Source organism: Doryrhamphus excisus, linkage group LG9 (assembly GCF_037039965.1).
Source record: "Doryrhamphus excisus strain RoL-2023G ecotype Guam linkage group LG9, RoL_Dexc_Guam_v1.1, whole genome shotgun sequence".
Lineage (NCBI taxonomy): Eukaryota > Metazoa > Chordata > Actinopteri > Syngnathiformes > Syngnathidae > Doryrhamphus > Doryrhamphus excisus.
In genome coordinates this window covers 15,231,709-15,250,729 of record NC_136365.1, presented here as the reverse complement: position 1 = coordinate 15,250,729, position 19,021 = coordinate 15,231,709, and the positions used below count along the sequence as shown (strand labels likewise).

The window sequence follows — 19,021 nt, the reverse complement described above, 5'->3', positions numbered from 1 at the left end:
GTCATTGGATTTTTGCATCGAAATGCAAAACGAATAAAGGGCAGCAAAGACAAAAAATAGTCATTTATGTATTGACAACTGCATTTAAACTAACAGGCTGCTGAGAAGCTGATCAAAAGTTGAAGAAGGGAGCCTTTAAAGTCAAAATCTGTGCTAAAATCTGACACTCATTACCTCCTGATAGCAAAGCTCAACAGTGCTTTCAGTCTTTGAACCTGGCAGCACAAGTCCTTAAAGGAATTTGAAGGAATTTGCTGTATAGGCTACAGTCATACCAAAAAACTAAATTTTCAATAAATTTGAATACATACAGTATCCATATAACTCCTTATTACGTTGCTGAAACTATGTAACACTTCCATTCTCCACTATGTTAATGATAAAAATAGACAAGAGCTTCAATTTTCACTGACCGTAAAGGTAAAGGTCATATGGTAGCAAACAAAGCTCCATTCAAAATGGCACGTTCTCCTGTTTGTCCATATACAGAAACTGACACCCCAGCCTGTTATGTGTTGTAAAGTCCTGCAGGGCATGTGATATAACATTGTGAAAATACATGTGTACATAGAGAAATGTAGTAAAATTATGCTTAAAAGAAGGAACACACAATATGTGTATTTTATTATATATATAAAAAACAAGTAAAACATCAAGCTAATGTAGACAGCAAAGGCAAAATTATTTTTTAGATAATTGTCTGGGAAGACAAACAGTGAGAAAAAGAAATGGAGTTCTGGATTCCCCACACTTCCAGGGACTGGATTTTGAAATGTTTTTTGCAGAGTGGCGTACTCTTGAATGTGTCGCAGGGTTCTGTGGATCCTCCCTCCAGGTCATCTTGAAGGCAGAGAGCATGGCCTCCATTCCCACCTAAAAAAAACAGCAGACTGACATTGACACCTTGGCCAGAATTAACAACCACTTTCTTTTATGTGTTTTACTTACCAACAATGAGATGTTTGCTACTGCCTGCTATGAACTTGGAGGCTTCTTGTTCCTTGGATCTCTTTGGCTCTTTTGCAGTCATCGGTTCCTCAGAGGGGGCAGTGAAAGGAATGGTCAAGAAGCTGGGGTTCTGGGGCGTACCAGCTGGACAAGTCAGAGTCATGCTGGAGGAGGTCTGGGGGGTGCCTGGAGCCTGCTGAGGGGACACTCTCCTTGTCATGATGTTGACCATGGCTCGCTGGTAGCGCTCCATGCTGGGACGGAGCTGAAAGAGCAATCATATTTTCTTATTGGTTGACATTCCATGCAATTGAAATTCAAGGCCTTTAGAGTATGACTCACCGTGAAAACAAAACATTCACAGGTTCCAAAATATGTCAGTTTATTTGAGTCATATTTGTGCCTCTCTGTCATATCTGTTGAAATGAAGGCACCGAAAACCTAAGAAAAACCAAAGGAAAATACCATAGTTTTCATACAATATGATTTTCATCCAAATTTTGCCTTTTTTATACACCGTCTCAGTTATTGCACAATATCATAACCCCACAAAATAGTCAGTATGCCCTGTACTGCATTGTTCCGTGCAATCCAATGCAACCTACGCTTTGCTGACTCACTGTCCGTGCATTTTTCATTGAATGAAACTGCTAAACAACCCGCCATGGGGCCAAAGAAAGTTGCAAGTGCCAGCAATTTGATAAAGAAAGAAACAATATTGAATTCTCTCTCGCCAGGATGTTTGGAGAGTCCCTGTTAACAATGAGTTCCATGCAGTGGTCATTATACATTGAAAACTATAATTATCCTTGCTAAAATATATTTTTATATTACTATTTTTGTGGTGTCTGGGAAAAAATGAACTGGACAAAGATGATTTCCACTACCTCTTCATCCACAGTTTTGATGATCAACACTGCAGGTTCGTGTCCCTCCACATGAGAATAGAATCTTTAGGAAAGAAAATACATTACACAATTAAACAGTTCATACAAAAGGAATCACTGTGGTATTGTGCTATTTCATGTGAAATATGTTATCTATAAAGATGATCATGAAAGGATTTGATATTTACACAAATCATTGTCAGGGTATTACACAAGTGAACCTTTGGACACAAGCACAACAAGTTCGATGATGTATTTGTATGTATTTGTCCACGGATTTGTGCAAATTTAGGGTTGACCTTTTCACATACAGTATGTAGCCTAACTTTTAAATTATGGAATATTTCCAGGTAGTTGTGGATGAGGTAAGGTAATTTGCTGGGGAAACGGAGGCTACCTGTCGTCTTTACATTTTTAAAATGCAGTTTTGGTCCCCTGTAGTTACAAAAACAATGTTACGCTATACTAAAAAGGAGACTTACGATGCAAGACTTCCTCCGTGTTCTGTTTTACAAAACAGCTTAATGGGACTGAAAAGGGCAAAGCGCTCCGGTATCCAGGCCCAGACCACTCTCATCTCAGTCCCTGTTACAACACTGGAGCTTAGGTTATTGAAGTCCACTGTGTCCACGGACTGCCTTTGGAATCATAGCACAATGCAAGCGTTAAGAGGAAAACACTGAATCATTTCAAGATTTACTTTGTAGTTTAGTTCCTCACCTTTTCTGGTGGATGCTAACTCCTTTTTGCATAAGAGAGACCTTATTAGCCTTGAACAGGAGATTGAGCTCTCTCCTTGTTGCAATCGGAACCATGAAAGCTCGCTCCAGAAGATTCTCGGCCGTGCAGTGGCGATTTACGTTCTGTACAAACCTTTTCATATCGGTTCGGAAATCCTCCACATCGGCAACTCGAGATGACACCGACACTTTGTAGAGGCTGAGCAAAGTCAATGCCACCCTATAAAGGATACGTGTAAAGTTATAATGTTGTTTTTCTCTGGTTTTTGGGTGGTTTAAATTCAAACAAAACCACACCAAACCTGTAAAGGACCTTGTAGCCCTCCAATAGGTAGACATCCAGTACTCTAATAGCATATGTGAATGGAAGATCCGCAAAGATCCACATGATCCAGTCAGAGTAAAACTCAAAAAGGTTCTGGTGAGAGCTAGCAATCAGCTTACGGATTCCCCGGCAACATCTGTTTGCAAGGTCTCCGAAGGTCATGCACGAGGCTCGGTATGTGAGGAATGTCTGATCAATGTAGCGCTTGTTAGGGTCATCGTAGCAAATCAGTCTGGAAACACTGTAGAAGCATTCAGCTTCATCCTGGCTGAAGTGTAAGATGAGTGAGACCAACGCAGGAAGAATCGGGCAGAAGTTCATATCTGGGAAGTATCTCCCAAGGCAGAGAAGAATCTTTTTAACAGAATTCAGACCCGCTTTGTTGAGACAGTACCTGGAAAAAGAAAACAAATCACTGGTCAATTTTTCATCTGGTAAGCTGTAATTAAATGTTTTTTTTGTTACCCATAAATACTCTTTAAGTCTATGTAGTAATCTACCTCTCGCTCTTCTCACATGCCAATCAACCCACTTCCATGGGATGACCAGAATACCTTGGTATTTCTCCAGCCTCCATGTACTCTGGAACTGGGTGGTTGCTGAGTTTTTGTTCTCCAAATAGCTTCTTGCTCAGTTCATAGTAGACATCTCGTTCAGGTGTGTCACACCTACAGTGCAAGACAAAGTCCAATGTGTCATGGTTCCAAATTAGGCACATGCCGATTCTAGAGTCTGTTGGGGCAAAAAGGCATAGGAGGCCCCTTGAACCAATGTTTATCAGCTATATGCAGTGTAGTGTTGTGACGTTCACGAACAAACCGGTTCTTTTGAACGGCTCACTAACATGAACGATAGGAACCGAGTCCCAGCTGAGAACCGTTCTCTCCCCCAAGTTTATTTGTTTGAATGTTTTTTTTCTTCGCACTAAAAGCTGTTTTGCACAGAAATTCATAGTAGCCTGCTTTGTTTTTTAATATTTATACATGTTCAAGTCATGGTTTAGACACTTACACAGAATTTGTACAATGGGTAATTGACAACAGTGACGTCACTGTCAAAGCAGAGTGTTATAGCACCAGCCGGTGGAATATTTACAATGAATCCGGATCAGACTTTAAAAGATTATGATCAGTATTTCAGAATAATTCAAAGTCATATTGGTGGGATATCTAAATTCATTCCTCACAGTGATTATTTCCAAGATAAAACAAGTTAAGGCCAGGCAGGCGTCTTAAAATTTAACAAATATAAAAATGAGCCAAATGAAATTTTTTTGAACGGCTCTTTGAAAGGAACGGCCCACCAAGATCCGGCTCCTCTCAAAGAGCTAAAAATCCCATCTCTAATGCAGTGTTGTGCCCTGTTAGTTATAGCTACTAGTTACTTCTCCAAAAAAGTAACTGAGTTACTAACTGAATTACTCCACTACAAAAGTAACTAGTTACCAGCAAAAGTAACTTGAATTACTTGCCCCTGCTTCCCTCCCTCCCCCCTCGGGTACATAATGTACATTCAACATGGACATTTTTACCTTTGACCTCAACGAGGTTATAGTAGTGTCTGTGCTAGAGCCACTAGAGTCCTCCTGACTCGCCATCTCTCGCTATGCTGTATCTACTACCTGGCACTTTGGATGTGCTCTAAAAACCCGTCCACCTAAATTCTCTGATTGGCTGAAGACGCAATCGCAATACGCAATACGCAATACGCAATACGCAATACGCAATACGCAATACGCAATACGCAATACGCAATACGCAATACGCAATACGTTGCAGATTAGTTATGAAGTCGATGATATATTTTTAGGCGGCTTCAGTAACATGCAGTAACGGGGTGTTGAAAATGTAACAACGTTATGCTGACAGTAAGAGTAATTAGTTAGATTACCCGTTACTGATAAAAGCAACGGCCGATTATTTAAACGCCGTTATTCCCATCACTGGCTATATGGTAGTACTTTCAGCCGTCAGGGACCCCCAACTGGGCTGGGGGGCAAGCTGCATCTCTGTTTGTAGACGTCTGTGGAGAGTCTGTGGACTTAGCCATCTCCACTGATGATGATATTTTTATTTAGTTCAATCTGGTCCGCCAGGCCCACGTGTCAGTCAATCAGCTTCTTCCTTTCCTTGGGTCTTACACAGCTTCCTCTGGATTACCGTCAATTCCCCTCTTAATACGGTTGGGGCCTCCCCTACAACCCTTTCCACCAATATTCCCAAAAAATGCATGCTAGGAGACTGGAGTACCTGGAGAAAACCCACAAATGGGGACAACACAACTCGAACAACTCCACAGAAAGATGCCCAACAGAAGTCGGAACCTAGATCTCCTGACTAACCGCTAGCCGACCATGCGGCATTCCTGGTATTCCAGTTCTGCAATTCTTTTCTTCTAGCAACCAACATCTGTCTTCAAATTTGAGTGCTAACCTGGAATGGATGCCATGGATGATGTGATAGTAAGCCTTTGCTCTCAATGTATGAGGCGTAGCCCAAAATCCTTCACGACCCATGGCTTTCAGCTGGTGGTGTTCACTCTCCAATATCTGCTCGTACCGTGTCGCAGCTTCTGGGTCAATTTTCTCCCAGTCCACAAACTGACCATATTTCATCCCAGAACTGGAGCAGATCTCCCAGTTGTCCAACTCAGAGATAGTCATCATGGACACAGACTTAAGACTGCCTTTGCTGCCTGAACAAAAGTTACAGTGTTCATTTTAATTCAGGATGTCAAATAGAAATGTTGTGGTTGGAAAAAATGCAGTATTAGAGAAGAACATTCCCTTACCATTAAGATCTCTTGAAAGTGAGTGCTTGTTGGGTTTAGACTTTGACTTTTCATTTTTGCTCACAGAATGTTGCAGATTGATGGCCTTCTGCTTTAGCTGACTGGATATGGCTTCACTTCCCAAATCATTATCGGAGACATGCTCCGATGTTTCATAACTGTAAAAAGACCTATTACCGGGATAATGGCAGTTGTCAGAATTGATCCCATACAACCTTTACAAAAGCCAATAATGTGAACTGCTACACAACCAATGACTGTGAGTATTATAATTTTAATATAACAGGTACCTAGAACGAGGTCTCTGGAAGATGTCCTCAGTCTGTGTCTGCACACCGTAATTCTTACAGTCCTCTGGACTGTAATAGGAGTGAGACCTCGGCCTGCTTCTGCCTCCTGTCATGGTACTTAGATCTTGTTCCGTGGATCCGTGCAGAGAAATTGAATTAATACTTCAAGAACCGTGGTGATCTTAAAGCATCAAATCCTTTGCTTTGGAGAAATTCAAGTAGAGTGAGATACACCTCGCTACCTGCTGCATGTTGTGAGCTTTGGGATCTTTTATAAGCCAATGGGTAGGGAAGCATGGGGGTAAGGGCTTGTTTGTGGTGACGTCATGCCTTGAATGTAAAAGGTTGCGTTTCTGTTTCTGCTTTAAATCTGGTAACATCAAGTGACTCCTTCTCAGATCAAGGTAGTAAGCACTGGAGATTGCATCCTCAGACATGTAATGATCTAAAAAAATGCAAAAGGTAATAACAGAGTAATACAAATGACTTTTTAGAGTACACTTACAAAACATGATTAGATGACTGGGGATCACAATAGATGAAAATATGAGCTGGAAACCTCATATTACAAATATACAACATAAGGTGGCCAGAAATATATCAGTATTGAACAAAGCAATAAACTGCAAAAAAGGTCAGTAAGGATAATTCATAATGCTGCCTAGAGAGAACATACTAACTCCTTATTTCTAAAATCACAAACACTTCAACTTGCTGATATAGTTCATCTTCAAACAGCTAAAATAATGCATAAGGCTAAAAACAACCAATTACCTAAAAATGTCATCCAAAACTTCTCTACAAGAGAGGAGAAATATGATCTCAGGGAAGAACTACATTTGAAACACTTATATGCTAGGACTACGTTAAAAAGCCATAGCATTTCAGTATGTGGAATCAAACTATGGAATGGATTGAGTAAGGACCTCAAACAATGCACAACGATGAGCCAATTCAAGAAACAATACAAGCAGTTGATGTTTGCTAAATACAAGGATGAAGAGTCTTGAACCAGTCATGATGTGCTACATATATCACTATATTGACACTTACTATGGTACCCATTATGTCATTGGATGCTCATATCACCTCATACTTTGGTACGAGGTACATTATTTAAAAAAAATTAAAAACAAAGAAAACATCGAACTGTATTATGGAAGGCAGGAAGTGAACAAATGTAACTGTTACTGATTGTAAAAGTACCAGATGGAGGGGTAGGATTTAATAAGCTTTGCTTCTTCCTACTCCTTTTGGACATGTGGAACTGGGAACTGATTATGTGATGCATTCAATTGTAATCCGATGCATGTTCAAATGAAATAAAACCATTACCATGTGTTATGGTTGTATGTACAGTACATCATTTCATAAGAATTACATACCATTATGTATGTAAATAATGACTGGTCAAAATAAGGTCATTTGCAATGGTAAGACCTGCCTTTTCTCTGAACTTTTACAAGATCAAAATGCCAAATAGGACTATTCTGGGAAATTTTGTAAAAGTTATTATTAAGCACAACATGTGTCTGTTTTGATCCAAACACAAGCATTGTTTAGTCATGAAACATTCAACTTTCACGAGTAGTTTTCTCACATGTGGGCTACACATTGAGGCTGAAAAACAAATTGGTTCACCTCATGTGTTTATTATTATTATTATTATTTTTGTTCAAGTGCTTCCTGTATTATGATCACATTTACAGATTTGTTGGTTTCCTAGTTATATAATGGTTTATATTGCATCTTGTTTAAATGCATTCTTATGAAAATGTTATGTATACACTGTAGGGTTACAAAAGGGTGAAATATGTAGAAATTTTGAGGCGAGGACAATTTTGAAAATTATTTTCAACCTTTTATTGCACAAGCCAAACTTAAAAATGAATATTTAAAAATATTTCTAAATCTGAACTCAAATCTAGCTTTATTAGTATTGCTTTATTAGCTAAATTATTAAGTGGATTTAGGTGCCCTTAGACAAACATAGAACATTTTACAGTCCCAATCTGGAAACGTCCCAATCTGAATCGCCGTAACACTGGACGACAGGACAACACAGGCAATACCGCATACGGCAAATACTGCTGTCCCTCATGCAGCCCCGTAGTGACGTCACACACAAACAGGAAACGTTGTACTGCCGGCCAATTCCACCTGAGTGGATTTTCTCTTTAAACCATTTCCCCTCCCAGATATGTCGCAGGATGCTTGGTAAATAACGAACTGAATAGTACATGTAGTCTCATTCCAAAGAAGATTAGTCTAAAACGTTTTCTGACTTCTAACGTTCTAACTTGTTTTTACTGTTAGCATACTAGCTTCCCTTGTAGAAAAGCCTAACTGTCTACCAGTATTGTATTAACTGTATTAATGCGAAGACAGATATTTTTGTCTACTGTATTAAACGGGATGTCATCAGGCGAAAGAAATATACCAAAATACTTGAGTACGACAATTTGTGAGGGAAAAGGGCAACGCCGAAATGTCACATGATGAATAAATGACCATTTGAGGCATCTTGGCTCACTAGGATATCTGTTGTTTACATTACTATATAATTAAAATGTAACCACTATAACTTCGAGCTGAGGTTTATATGATCCAACACAGACCTTTATCGATTCTAACTCTTGCTCTTTAGGTTACAGAATTACGATGCCACTTGTCGGCTGGCACAAGAAATTGCTGAAAACATCCACGAACGGAACAGGCAGCAAAGAACAGGAGGGAACCCCGCCAAGGTAATGTGCTGACATTATTCCATACAATTCTACATTATTTAATTTCCCATTGTCATTCTGCTATCCTTGTGGGTTTGTCTTTTTCAGATGAACATGACACTCCGGGCGTCATTGCAGAAGCTCAAACAGAATATTGCCCAGCTCAAAGAGAGTTTATTGAGGGCTTCGTCATCACGGCGGATGTATCCATTTTTCTCTGTTTCATATCTAAATAGAAGCTATGAGACTGAAGCTAAAATCTGCATTGACATGCATTTACCAATAGAGGGCATGATAGTATTTTGAAACAGCCAGAAAGAGCACATCCCATAACTACATGGAATTGTCTGTATGCACCTGTTTGCAAATATGAAAAGTCTTTCAACCTTAATATCACCTCTTCAGAATGCAGTCAGAAGCCGACAGACGACATAATCTCATTGACGACCTGCTGACCAGGGAGAAACAGCTCAATGGCACCTTTAAAGGGGACAGCACAGAGCCAGGACCTTCCAGGTATTTATAGCAAGGCACATTATTGTACTTCAAATGTAGGTAATGTTTTATTTTAAATTGGGTGTTTTAATTAGTTGTCAAATAGTGGCTATTATAGACGCCACGCCCCTGTTGCCCACTGGATGCGTTGTCCACTGTCTTTGGGCGAGAGGCGGGGTACACCCTGGACTGGTCGCCAGTCAATCACAGGGCACATATAGACAAACAACCATTCACACTCACATTCATACCTATGGACAATTTGGAGTCACCAATTGTGGGAGGAAATCGGAGTACCCGGAGAAAACCCACGCACACAGGGAGAACATGCAAACTCCACACAGAGATGGCCGAGGGTGGAATTGAACCCTGGTCTCCTAGCTGTAAGGTCTGCGCGCTAACCACTAGAACACCGTGCCGCCCTATTTATTATTTATTATTTATTATTTTATTTAAATTCATTCATTTTCTAGTGCTTATCCTCACAAGGGTCGCGGTGGAGTGCTGAAGCCTATCCCAGCTGTCTTCAGGCGAGAGGCGGCGTACATGTTGGTTCCCTGACAAAAAAAGTAGATTTATTACAACCATGATGTACACATAGTACATGTAACACCCGTTCATCCATTTTCTATGCCGCTCATCCTCACTAAGGTGGCTTTGCACTTCAGGCGAGAGGCGGGGTACACCCTGGACTGGTCGCCAGCCAATCACAGGGCACATATAGACAAACAACCATTCACACTCACATTCATACCTATGGACAATTTGGAGTGGCCAATTAACCTAGCATGTTTTTGGAATGTGGGAGGAAACCGGAGTACCCGGAGAACACCCACGCATGCACGAAGAGAACATGCAAACTCCACAGAGAGATGGCCGAGAATGGAATCGAACTCGGGGTCTCCTAGGTGTGTGGCCTGCGCGCTAACCACCCGTCTATTTATCATTTATTAATTAATTTTATGTATTTATGTACACAATTACTGTGAAACACGAGCACAAGTTTTATTTATGTTTTGAATGGCTTATTTTTTCAGATTTGATTTACTATATTGAATAATACAGATGTAAAGGTGACTATATGGGTGTTATTTTATGTCTAGAGGGCACTAATAATATTAAAAAATTTAATTAGAAGATTGGAATTAAAACTTTTATTTATAAAAAAGGAATCCTACTTTGGAGGAAATTAAGTTATCACAGTCGGATCTGGAACCAATTAACCATGATAAATGAGGGATTACTGTTCAATGTTTTTTTTGTTTTTAGCCTTTTCATACAACAAAAATTAAATACCACATCCACTTAGTGGGTTGGTCCACGAATCCTCTGGCGCCAATATGCTTGGCAGACACCATTTTTTCATTTAAAACAACCAAAAAAAACCGCAGGGTTCGTTGCCCAATTAAAAATAATGAATCCTCATTCTCTTGTCGTTGTCCTTGACCAGAAGGGTCGAAAGCTCAGAGCTGGGCTTTGATGATGTGTCACTGGTCACTAACTTTCTGCAAGGCTGTGCACCCAGTGTGAACTCAGAAGTGACCCATGTGCCACGACCCCTTCCTGTGCTATCACTTGGAAGAAAGTCTGTCTGTCTGCCAGTCTGGCTTCCGCTCCCATTTCCTTTTTATGAAGAAATTGCTGGATTTGCACCGCTGAACATGGACATATTTGCCACTCCTAGAAACACATAGAGTTAAATGTGTCTTCATGCAGAATTGTGGTAGTGTCATACCATGTTCATTGCCATCCATTATACTGATGTGAAATGAATAACCTTGCACTATCCATGTACTTGTGATATATGTACAAGAATAGGCAGTTTACAACCTCCTGTCCATTGTGTTGGTAGGTTGATATAAGCCATTTCTATATGGACATACAAAAAGTTACTTTAAGATTAATCAATATCTATCAGTCTGTGACCAAAATGACCCCAAGAGCGCAGTGACGACTCATCCAAGAGGTCACAAAAGACCCCATAATACTTGCCTCAGTTAAGTTCAGTGATTATGTTTCCACCATACAAAAGACACTGGGCAAAACGGCCTGCATGGCAGCGCTCCAAGATGAAAACCAAGCTGTAACTCAACATTTCAGAAGAATAACATCATACCAACAGTAAAATGTGGTGGTTGTAGTGTGATGGTCTGGGGATGTTTCGCTGCTTCAGGAGCCGAAAGACTGGCTGTGATAAATGGAACCTTGAATTCTGTCTACCAAAAGGTCCTGAAGGAGAATGTCTGGCCATTAGTTCATGACCTCAGACTGAAACCAACCTGGGTTCTGCAGCAAGGCAATCATCCAAAACACACCAGCAAGTCCACCTCTGAAAGTCAACAAAATGAAGACTTTGGAGTGGCCTAGTCAAAGTCCTGACCTAAATCCTATTGAATTGCTGTGGCATGACTTTAGAAAGGCAGGTCATGTTGGAAAACCATCCAATTATTACATCATTATTACAACAATTCTGCAAAGATGAGTGCAAGTAATTGCAAACGCTGGATTGCAGTTGTTGTTGTTAATGGGTGCTAACCGGTTATTAGGTTTAGGGTTTAGGGGGATCACTTTTTCACACAGGGCCACATTTCACATTTTTCGGCATTTTCTATTAATTGATTAATATTTACATTTGATGATCTTAAACATTTAAGTGTGACAAAAATAGGGAACAGAGAATCAGGAAGGGGGGCAAACACTTTTTTACACCACTGTGTGTGTATCTCTTTCGTTGCTATGCTGTCACTACTACAGGAACTTCCATTTCACATTCTGTTATCAAATTTTATCTCATTCCCACATCTCTGTTCCCTTTTTCTGGGTTCTTCGACAGTATTTTTCCCGAAAAATTAGGTTGAAATTAGGTTCAACTGTACAAATTCAAGGTTGGTCAGATTTTCCACCTATAGAAAATATTTTGGGACAGGTTCATTCTTCAAATATAGAGTCAGGAAGAGCGGCTACACCAACTTTTGAATGTACGGCAAGCATAATAGGCCTTCTTTTTGTCTTCATTTGAAAACATTTTGCAGGAGAATATGTAGATTATGTTCATTTAAATCAAGGTCATTCATGTTGACTATCTAGCACACTACAGTGTTACATGGGGATTTCATGCTTGCTGCAGCACAAATTGCCAACTCAGGATCAATGGTCATAAACCCAAACATGAACCTTTCTGTAATCTTTCAAGCTTAAATTCTGGAATTGAGCTTCTAAGCAGTGCTTTTTGCATGCTTTCATGTTTTTACAGACCACACACCCAATTACTTAAAAGGCTTTTTAGGAACGAAAAAAAAAATCAAATGACACTTGCTAATAAAACTCTAATCATGTGGTCATATGCTTTTTCAATTTGCTCAGTGAGATCTAACTTTTAACGGTGATACATGGTGGGATAATTTAAATTTGTGGGTAGAAGACATTCCCACTGTGTGGTCTCTTGATGACTGACTGTGGGGGGGCAGGCGATTGCCATGCTTGGGTAATCTAAGACGCACTTTTTTTTAAGAATTTGGGGTAAAAAGGAGGGAATGTTGCTGAGGTGTCTTTAATCTATCCCTGAGACAATGCATTCTAAGCACCTTCATTTCAGATGAAGCCTCGATTTGAAGGCTCACTTCACCCCATTGCCCATTAGACCCACCCTTCCGCAATTATTCACTAACCTCTCCTTGGTGTTTGATTGCACTGGAAATAATCATAATTAGTTAAGTCTCTCCTGTCCAAGTCGCTCAGTCAGGTCGAGGGTGCTCAAGCCTCATTGGCGGCAGTCTCGGCCTTTGTGGCTGCCAAAAGATGTGCCTGACTGATTTTGGATTTCCCCACTGACTGGCTAATTGGATCTTCACACACTGGGCACTTGTAGGGATGAAGTGGCGGGGCTGCACACAGTCTTGTAGTAATCAAACATGTCAGAGAAATTAGAGCGAATGCCTTGTCTCACTGGCTCGACTGACCATATCAACAAAAGCATTACAGACCACATGAAAAGCAGCTTGAAATAATCGTTGCATTACGAAATGAGATAAAGTCATGTGTGGCCCCTATCTAGTTTCTTGAGCCCAAATTCTCATAACATTTTCTCATATGTCAATTGGCTGATATAGTGTGTGGCTCAGGTCTCCATTGCTGGGCTTAACCAGTTGGCGACTTCATCTGAGCAGAGTTGGTGAAAGTCAGACTCATAGCGACCTGTCACCACAAGACTTCCACCGACAGCTTTAAGCAATCAGCAGAGGAATAGCTTTAAAAGCACATTGCAGTGTTTAAGCTCTTTGGGCTGTTGCTTTGTTGCTGGAAACCTCTTGAGCATTCCACAGTCCTGTGACAGATTAACAGGCACACAAAGGCTGCACCAAACAACCTGGATCCCCCCCGCCCCCCCTATCAAAATGAGTAAATAAATGCTGTGATGTTTTGTGTGATCTATAGGGGGTCGTGTGTTATAACTGTAATGAACAGATTATTGTGAAAGTAACATGCCGTGTACAGATGTGGAAGGTATAGGGAGGATTGGCAGATGTTTGTACAGGCCTCTTCAGGCATTTTATTCCTCACAAGACACAGTCAAAGTCACAAGATGATGCATACATTTTAATCTGAATTTTGAATGCCAAACTACTGTACTTCCTCATATGTACTGCCTGGTAGAGAGTACCAGATGTCTAGGAGTTATGATAGGACCATTATACTGTATTTATGGTTACTTCACAATAAGTTGGTATATTTAATTAAAATAATACAGTAAAGTCTCGTTATATCGATATCGGTTATATCGAAGTACTGCTTATTACGATACTATTTTCATTTCCTGGCAAATTTCTAGTCTTTTATGATATAATTAGTTCCGTTAGTACGATACCCGGTTATTATGATAATCCGGTTACTACGATGCCCTTTTCATCTCCCGCCAGCCAATTTGGTCTGCTTATATCGATACAAAAGCAGCTTAAATCAATCTTTGCTTAAGGATTTCAATACCAAAAAAGAACACGGCGAACGGCTGCTTCCAGTCAACTTTATTTTTCACACTTCCACCACCAGAGCGCAGCACACACACCGATTCCCGCACTTCCTGGTTCACAGGTCATGCTCAACCCGCCCCACATAGCTGGCCAAACACATGCCTGCAACAGAAGAACCAACCAATAGCATACACACCTATTCCAACGAAGACACAAGCGTACAAATACATGTATTTAATTGTGTTGTATTCAGATATCTTTTTATCGCTTGCAATAATCACTGTTTTTCATATGTACATGCTGGCGTTCATGGTTTCTCTCGTGTGTATAGATTCTATACACACGAGAGAAACCATGAACGCAGTTGGTTCCTCTGTTGCAGGCATGTGTTTGGCCAGCTATGTGGGGCGGGTTGATCATGACCTGTGAACCAGGAAGTGCGGGAATCGGTGTGTGTGCTGTGCTCTGGTGGTGGAAGTGTGAAAAATAAAGTTGACTGGAAGCAGCCGTTCGCCGTGTTCTTTTTTGGTATTGAAATCCTTAAGCAAAGATTGATTTAAGCTGATCGACATTGTTCTATACTATAGAACAATGTCGAGTGCATTATTGCCAACTTTTAATGCAGTTCGGCGCAGGATCGGATATATCGACAGTCCGGTTCAATAGTATAATATTTTTTCCGACTCCTGACAATATCGATATAACGAGACTTTACTGTATATACTGTACATACTATCTTACTACTTATACTTATATTTCTTCAAGGTTGACAGACCTGCTAGTGTGTTTGTTGATGCTTGTAATATAGCTAAATAATAGGTTCCAATATTTCAATACAGTGCTACACGGAGGACAAGTGGTTAGTGCACAGGCCTCACAGCTAGGAGACTCGAGTTCAATCCCACCTTCAGTCATCCTTGTGTGGAGTTTGCATGTTCTCCCTATGCATGGGTTTTTCGTGGGTTTTCTCCCGGTACTCCGGTTTCCTCCCACATTCCAAAAACATGCTAGGTTAATTGCCGACTCCAAATTGTCCATAGGTATGAATGTGAGTGTGAATGGTTGTTTGTCTATATGTGCCCTGTGATTGGCTGGCGACCAGTCCAGGGTGTACCCCGCCTCTCGCCTGAAGTGCAAAGCCACCTTAGTGAGGATGAACGGCATAGAAAATGGATGAATGGGTGTTACATGTACTATGTGTACATCATGGTTGTAATAAATCTACTTTTTTTGTCAGGGAACCAACATTAAAATGCTTTGCTCCAGAATGCTCTATGCGGCATACAACGTAACACTTGCTTTTTAAGCTCCATTGCAAACGTGTAACTTTACAGATGACTGCTCTGCAGGCAGTACTTGTAGTGGCAAACATGTCTACAGAGACACATGGTGGTATCAGATGACATAGTACATGTACAGTAATAACACCCACCTCGTTGCCTAGTTGTTGTTGTTTTTGTTCCTGTGGGGGAAAATAGTAGATGTGTATTTGAGTAGGGTTGGGTATCGTTTACAGATTATTCAATATCGGTGCTATTTTGTGACACAGAGAGTAAAATACTTCAATAATATAAATAAAATACACAACACAAATACAATAAACACAAATGACTACATTCAGCAATATAAACTATAATTCACAACAAATTAATTAATACAGCAAAAAGAGCAGCAATACAGAGCAATGCTGGTGAATAACTACGATCACGCATAACCCTTTCAGAACAGTGGCCTCATTTCAATGCCACTAAATTAACAGTAACTCCTTTTATATCAGGGGTGGGCAAATATTTTGACTCGTGGGCTGCATTGAGTTAACAAAATTGTCTGTGGAGCCAGAACATATATTTAACACACACACACACACACACTATTTTATGCTCATAATTTCCCTTGAATTATTTTTCTAATGTTATATGTAAAAGTGTTATACTATCAGCTGCATATTCTCATGTCCCTTTTTTCAGGAGCACTTTAAACGTCAGACCACATCAAACTATGTAATTAATTTTACGGTTTTGTAGTTTTTTTTAAATAAATAAGACATCCGATGTGCAAGTCATGTTGCCAGTTTGTATGTTAAAAGTTGAAATACTTAGAAAGCAACTGGCTTTCCGGATTCAAATGCCGGGTGGGCCGCATGTGGCCCCCGGGTCGTACTTTGCCCACCCCTGATCATCACCAGTGCCATTATGGTACTTTTTGAGGTGCATTTATTTATACAGTGAAGGATTTATTAGGAAATTGTATCCTTTAGCATGACCAAACAAACCAGAATAAAACAGCCAAATACAACCCAATAATAATTGTGTTTTTTTTTCAAAGATCAACACTAATGGCAGGAGGCGCAGGAATGAGTGAAGGAGTCACGTCCAACCCATGGCTTATTAACGAAACAGACGAAACCAGGGGGTTGACTTTTGGAGAGATCAAACAGGAGCAACAACGAATGATCGAAGGTAAACTTACAGGCTACCACCTACACCACTAAGTTAATTTGTTCTTTTTGTCTCCTTTAATCAAGGTTAAAAATCTCCGCTATCTTTTGCTGTTAACAAACCCAGCATCACTGCAGTAAAATTTGCATGTCATGTTTATTTTAATTTGTACCACTCTACCATATACAGACGTGAAAGTCCATCATACACACATGTAACCACTCTTGTCACCGTAACAGGGACTTTCCAGTAAAAGACAGTAAAACACACAGTTAAGTTAGTGCGAAAAGGCAATTAATAGTTGAAAATATTTCACACACAAAAAGGACTGGATTCAATGTGTGTATTTGCAGCATGGAGGTAAGCCAACACATGAAAGGTGGCCGTCATAGCCCACATCTAGAAGATATGCTGTGCCTGAGTGCCTGCTTTTTCCCTTTTACCGAATGGCTTTGACATAACTTGAAAAACCAGACGTCAGTGTACCAGATTCCTCCATATGACACTTCATTGTAATGTCTCCATTACGGCTCTGGTTAGTTTCAATTTGGGATCAGAGATTCATTTTATGGCAGAGAAATCGAAGCTCGTAGTGGTTGCCAGTCCCCTGAGGAGTTTCTGGCCGAGCTGGGTAATGGTTCGCGCCTGAGCTCATAAAAAATGCCTGTGATAGACAACACAGTGTGTTAAACTTGGAGAACAGCTAGGGCTAAATCTTTTCTGTTCTTCCCAACGCCATTGTTTTCCCACCCCACATCAGACTTCTGCAGTTGTAATAGTTTAAGTGAGGCTAAATGACTCACATGTGACACATATGGAGAGCTGATCTGGACCCCAACTGCCTGCCAGTTCTCATTCTTCAAGAAGGATATTTCATCATGTATTTATTGTGCAACATACCACCTGCTTTCCCCCATTTTTTAAGACGTTTTTTTTTCATTTCTTTTCAGCCCAGGATGCAGGTCTCGATGCTCTAGCAGCAGTCATCAGCAGACAGAAGATAATGGGACAGGAGATTGGCAATGAATTGGATGAACAGAACGGTAATGTTAATATTCTTGCCTGTATATTCAGTAGATATAATATACATTCAAAAGGGTAATACATTTGTATCACAAAAATGCGTCCTCGAACAAATCAGACCTCACAATCACTCGCCGTTCTTCCTTTAAGGCACCGATTATCGATTTTCCACCAAAAGGTAGCTGACTGCACATATCTGAAAAGACTGTCTTTTTGTGTGTGTATCTGCCTTGGAAAGCTCCAGCAGGTTTCAGAATGAGATGCAACAGCTTGAAAAAAATAAAGAAAAGCATATGGTTTAATGGTTTTCTCACTACAACCACCCCAAACCAAACAAACCGCAACTTAGAGTTTGGTTAAAACACGCTAAGAGCCAATATGACTGCCCCTTAAAACTAATGTCACAGAAACAACATTGACTCTATCATTAGCACAAACAGTTTACTAACTAGTTTCCAGTGTGAGAAAAAGAAGGTGTCTCTGGTGATATCACTTTTTACCCAAACAGGCTAATAACTGAATGACTTCTGCAGGCAAACTAACCTTCCCCGATGGTGGGAAAGAATGGCATATGTTTGGAGCATTTTGCTTGACATTGAAGCTGATTGTTTTAACTTGGTCTCCTCTTGCCTCTTTTTAAACTTGAGGAGGATTGTTGCGTCCAGTGCTCCAACTGGCATGTTTTTCTTCTCTTTTTTTTGTAAGCTTGATGTCAGTGTTTCCAATTATGTGAACCTGAATAGTGGGAGAGCTGGCAATGAGCCTTACACCAATTGCACCGCCACAAGAATGCGAAAAGGCTAATTATTTTGGCGGCAGAAACAATGACTTGTCAGTGGTCCTGTGTAACAGAGAACACATTACTCTTGAATGTAAATTTGATGGCGAGTGAAAGTCATTATTTCTTGAAAGGCCAAAAAGATACGCCACCTGCAAGGTTTAAATCTGTTCAAAACCACACAATGTACATTTGAAAATCCTGGACAAAGTATTCCCAAGCACAGAAGACAATAATCCGTGATTGGCTGTTGTGTTGACAGATAATCCAATGCATTATTCTTGCAACTTTCAGACATAACCTTAGTTGTTCACACCAAATACCTGCAGATCCATCTATTTCATCTTGATTCAAGTTATTTTGGTTTATAGTGGAACCTTGATTTTGTGATGACAGTAATCCACGGCAAAGGGTCCATCTAAAATCGTTCAAAAGACATTTTTTTCCCATAGGAAATAGCATACATTCTATTAATTCATTCCGGACACCATTTATTATTATTATTATTTTTTTACCATAAACCACTCATAATAAAAAACAATTATAGTTGTACAACAAAACAACTGATATTGCATGGGATAATCCATCCATGTATCTATTCATTTTTGTATGTT

At 40.1% G+C, this 19,021-nt stretch overlaps 2 protein-coding genes across 4 annotated transcripts in view; one reads left to right on the top strand and one right to left on the bottom strand.

The window, feature by feature from the left end:
- Nucleotides 1-586: 586 nt before the first annotated feature.
- On the bottom strand, nucleotides 587-6,216 carry LOC131138983 (TBC1 domain family member 24-like). 2 transcript variants are annotated; one of them, XM_058088338.2, is made up of 11 exons: nucleotides 5,981-6,216; nucleotides 5,691-5,860; nucleotides 5,333-5,594; nucleotides 3,455-3,568; nucleotides 2,878-3,294; nucleotides 2,556-2,795; nucleotides 2,318-2,473; nucleotides 1,836-1,899; nucleotides 1,291-1,389; nucleotides 949-1,213; nucleotides 587-873 (listed from the first exon to the last, which is right to left on the bottom strand). In XM_058088338.2, the coding sequence occupies exons 1-11, from the start codon at nucleotides 6,091-6,093 to the stop codon at nucleotides 689-691; spliced, it is 2,085 nt and encodes a 694-aa protein (XP_057944321.2). In that variant the 5' UTR covers nucleotides 6,094-6,216; the 3' UTR covers nucleotides 587-688. The 2 variants fall into 2 exon arrangements, with proteins under 2 accessions (XP_057944321.2, XP_057944322.2); XM_058088339.2 differs by having other exon boundaries at nucleotides 5,459-5,594.
- Nucleotides 6,217-8,091: 1,875 nt separating this feature from the next.
- Nucleotides 8,092-19,021, top strand: part of stx8 (syntaxin 8) — a 55,410-nt gene continuing 44,480 nt past the window's right edge. For both annotated transcript variants that reach the window (XM_078793471.1, XM_058083432.2), the window contains exons 1-6: nucleotides 8,092-8,197; nucleotides 8,628-8,727; nucleotides 8,815-8,909; nucleotides 9,112-9,222; nucleotides 16,494-16,627; nucleotides 17,557-17,649. In XM_078793471.1, coding sequence (XP_078649597.1) covers nucleotides 8,181-8,197; nucleotides 8,628-8,727; nucleotides 8,815-8,909; nucleotides 9,112-9,222; nucleotides 16,494-16,627; nucleotides 17,557-17,649 — 550 coding nt within the window. In that variant the 5' untranslated portion in view covers nucleotides 8,092-8,180. The remainder of the gene's footprint in view (nucleotides 8,198-8,627; nucleotides 8,728-8,814; nucleotides 8,910-9,111; nucleotides 9,223-16,493; nucleotides 16,628-17,556; nucleotides 17,650-19,021) is intronic.

What these genes read in the sequence shown, in the direction of transcription:
- LOC131138983 (XM_058088338.2), bottom strand. Translation starts at nt 6,093, where the DNA reads ATGACAGGAGGCAGAAGCAGGCCGAGGTCTCACTCCTATTACAGTCCA. An exon ending in GGCTACAAGGTCCTTTACAG is followed by an intron (nt 2,796 to 2,877) that starts GTTTGGTGTGGT and finishes TATCCTTTATAG; the next exon opens with GGTGGCATTGACTTTGCTCA. An exon ending in GTTAGCATCCACCAGAAAAG is followed by an intron (nt 2,474 to 2,555) that starts GTGAGGAACTAA and finishes ATGATTCCAAAG; the next exon opens with GCAGTCCGTGGACACAGTGG.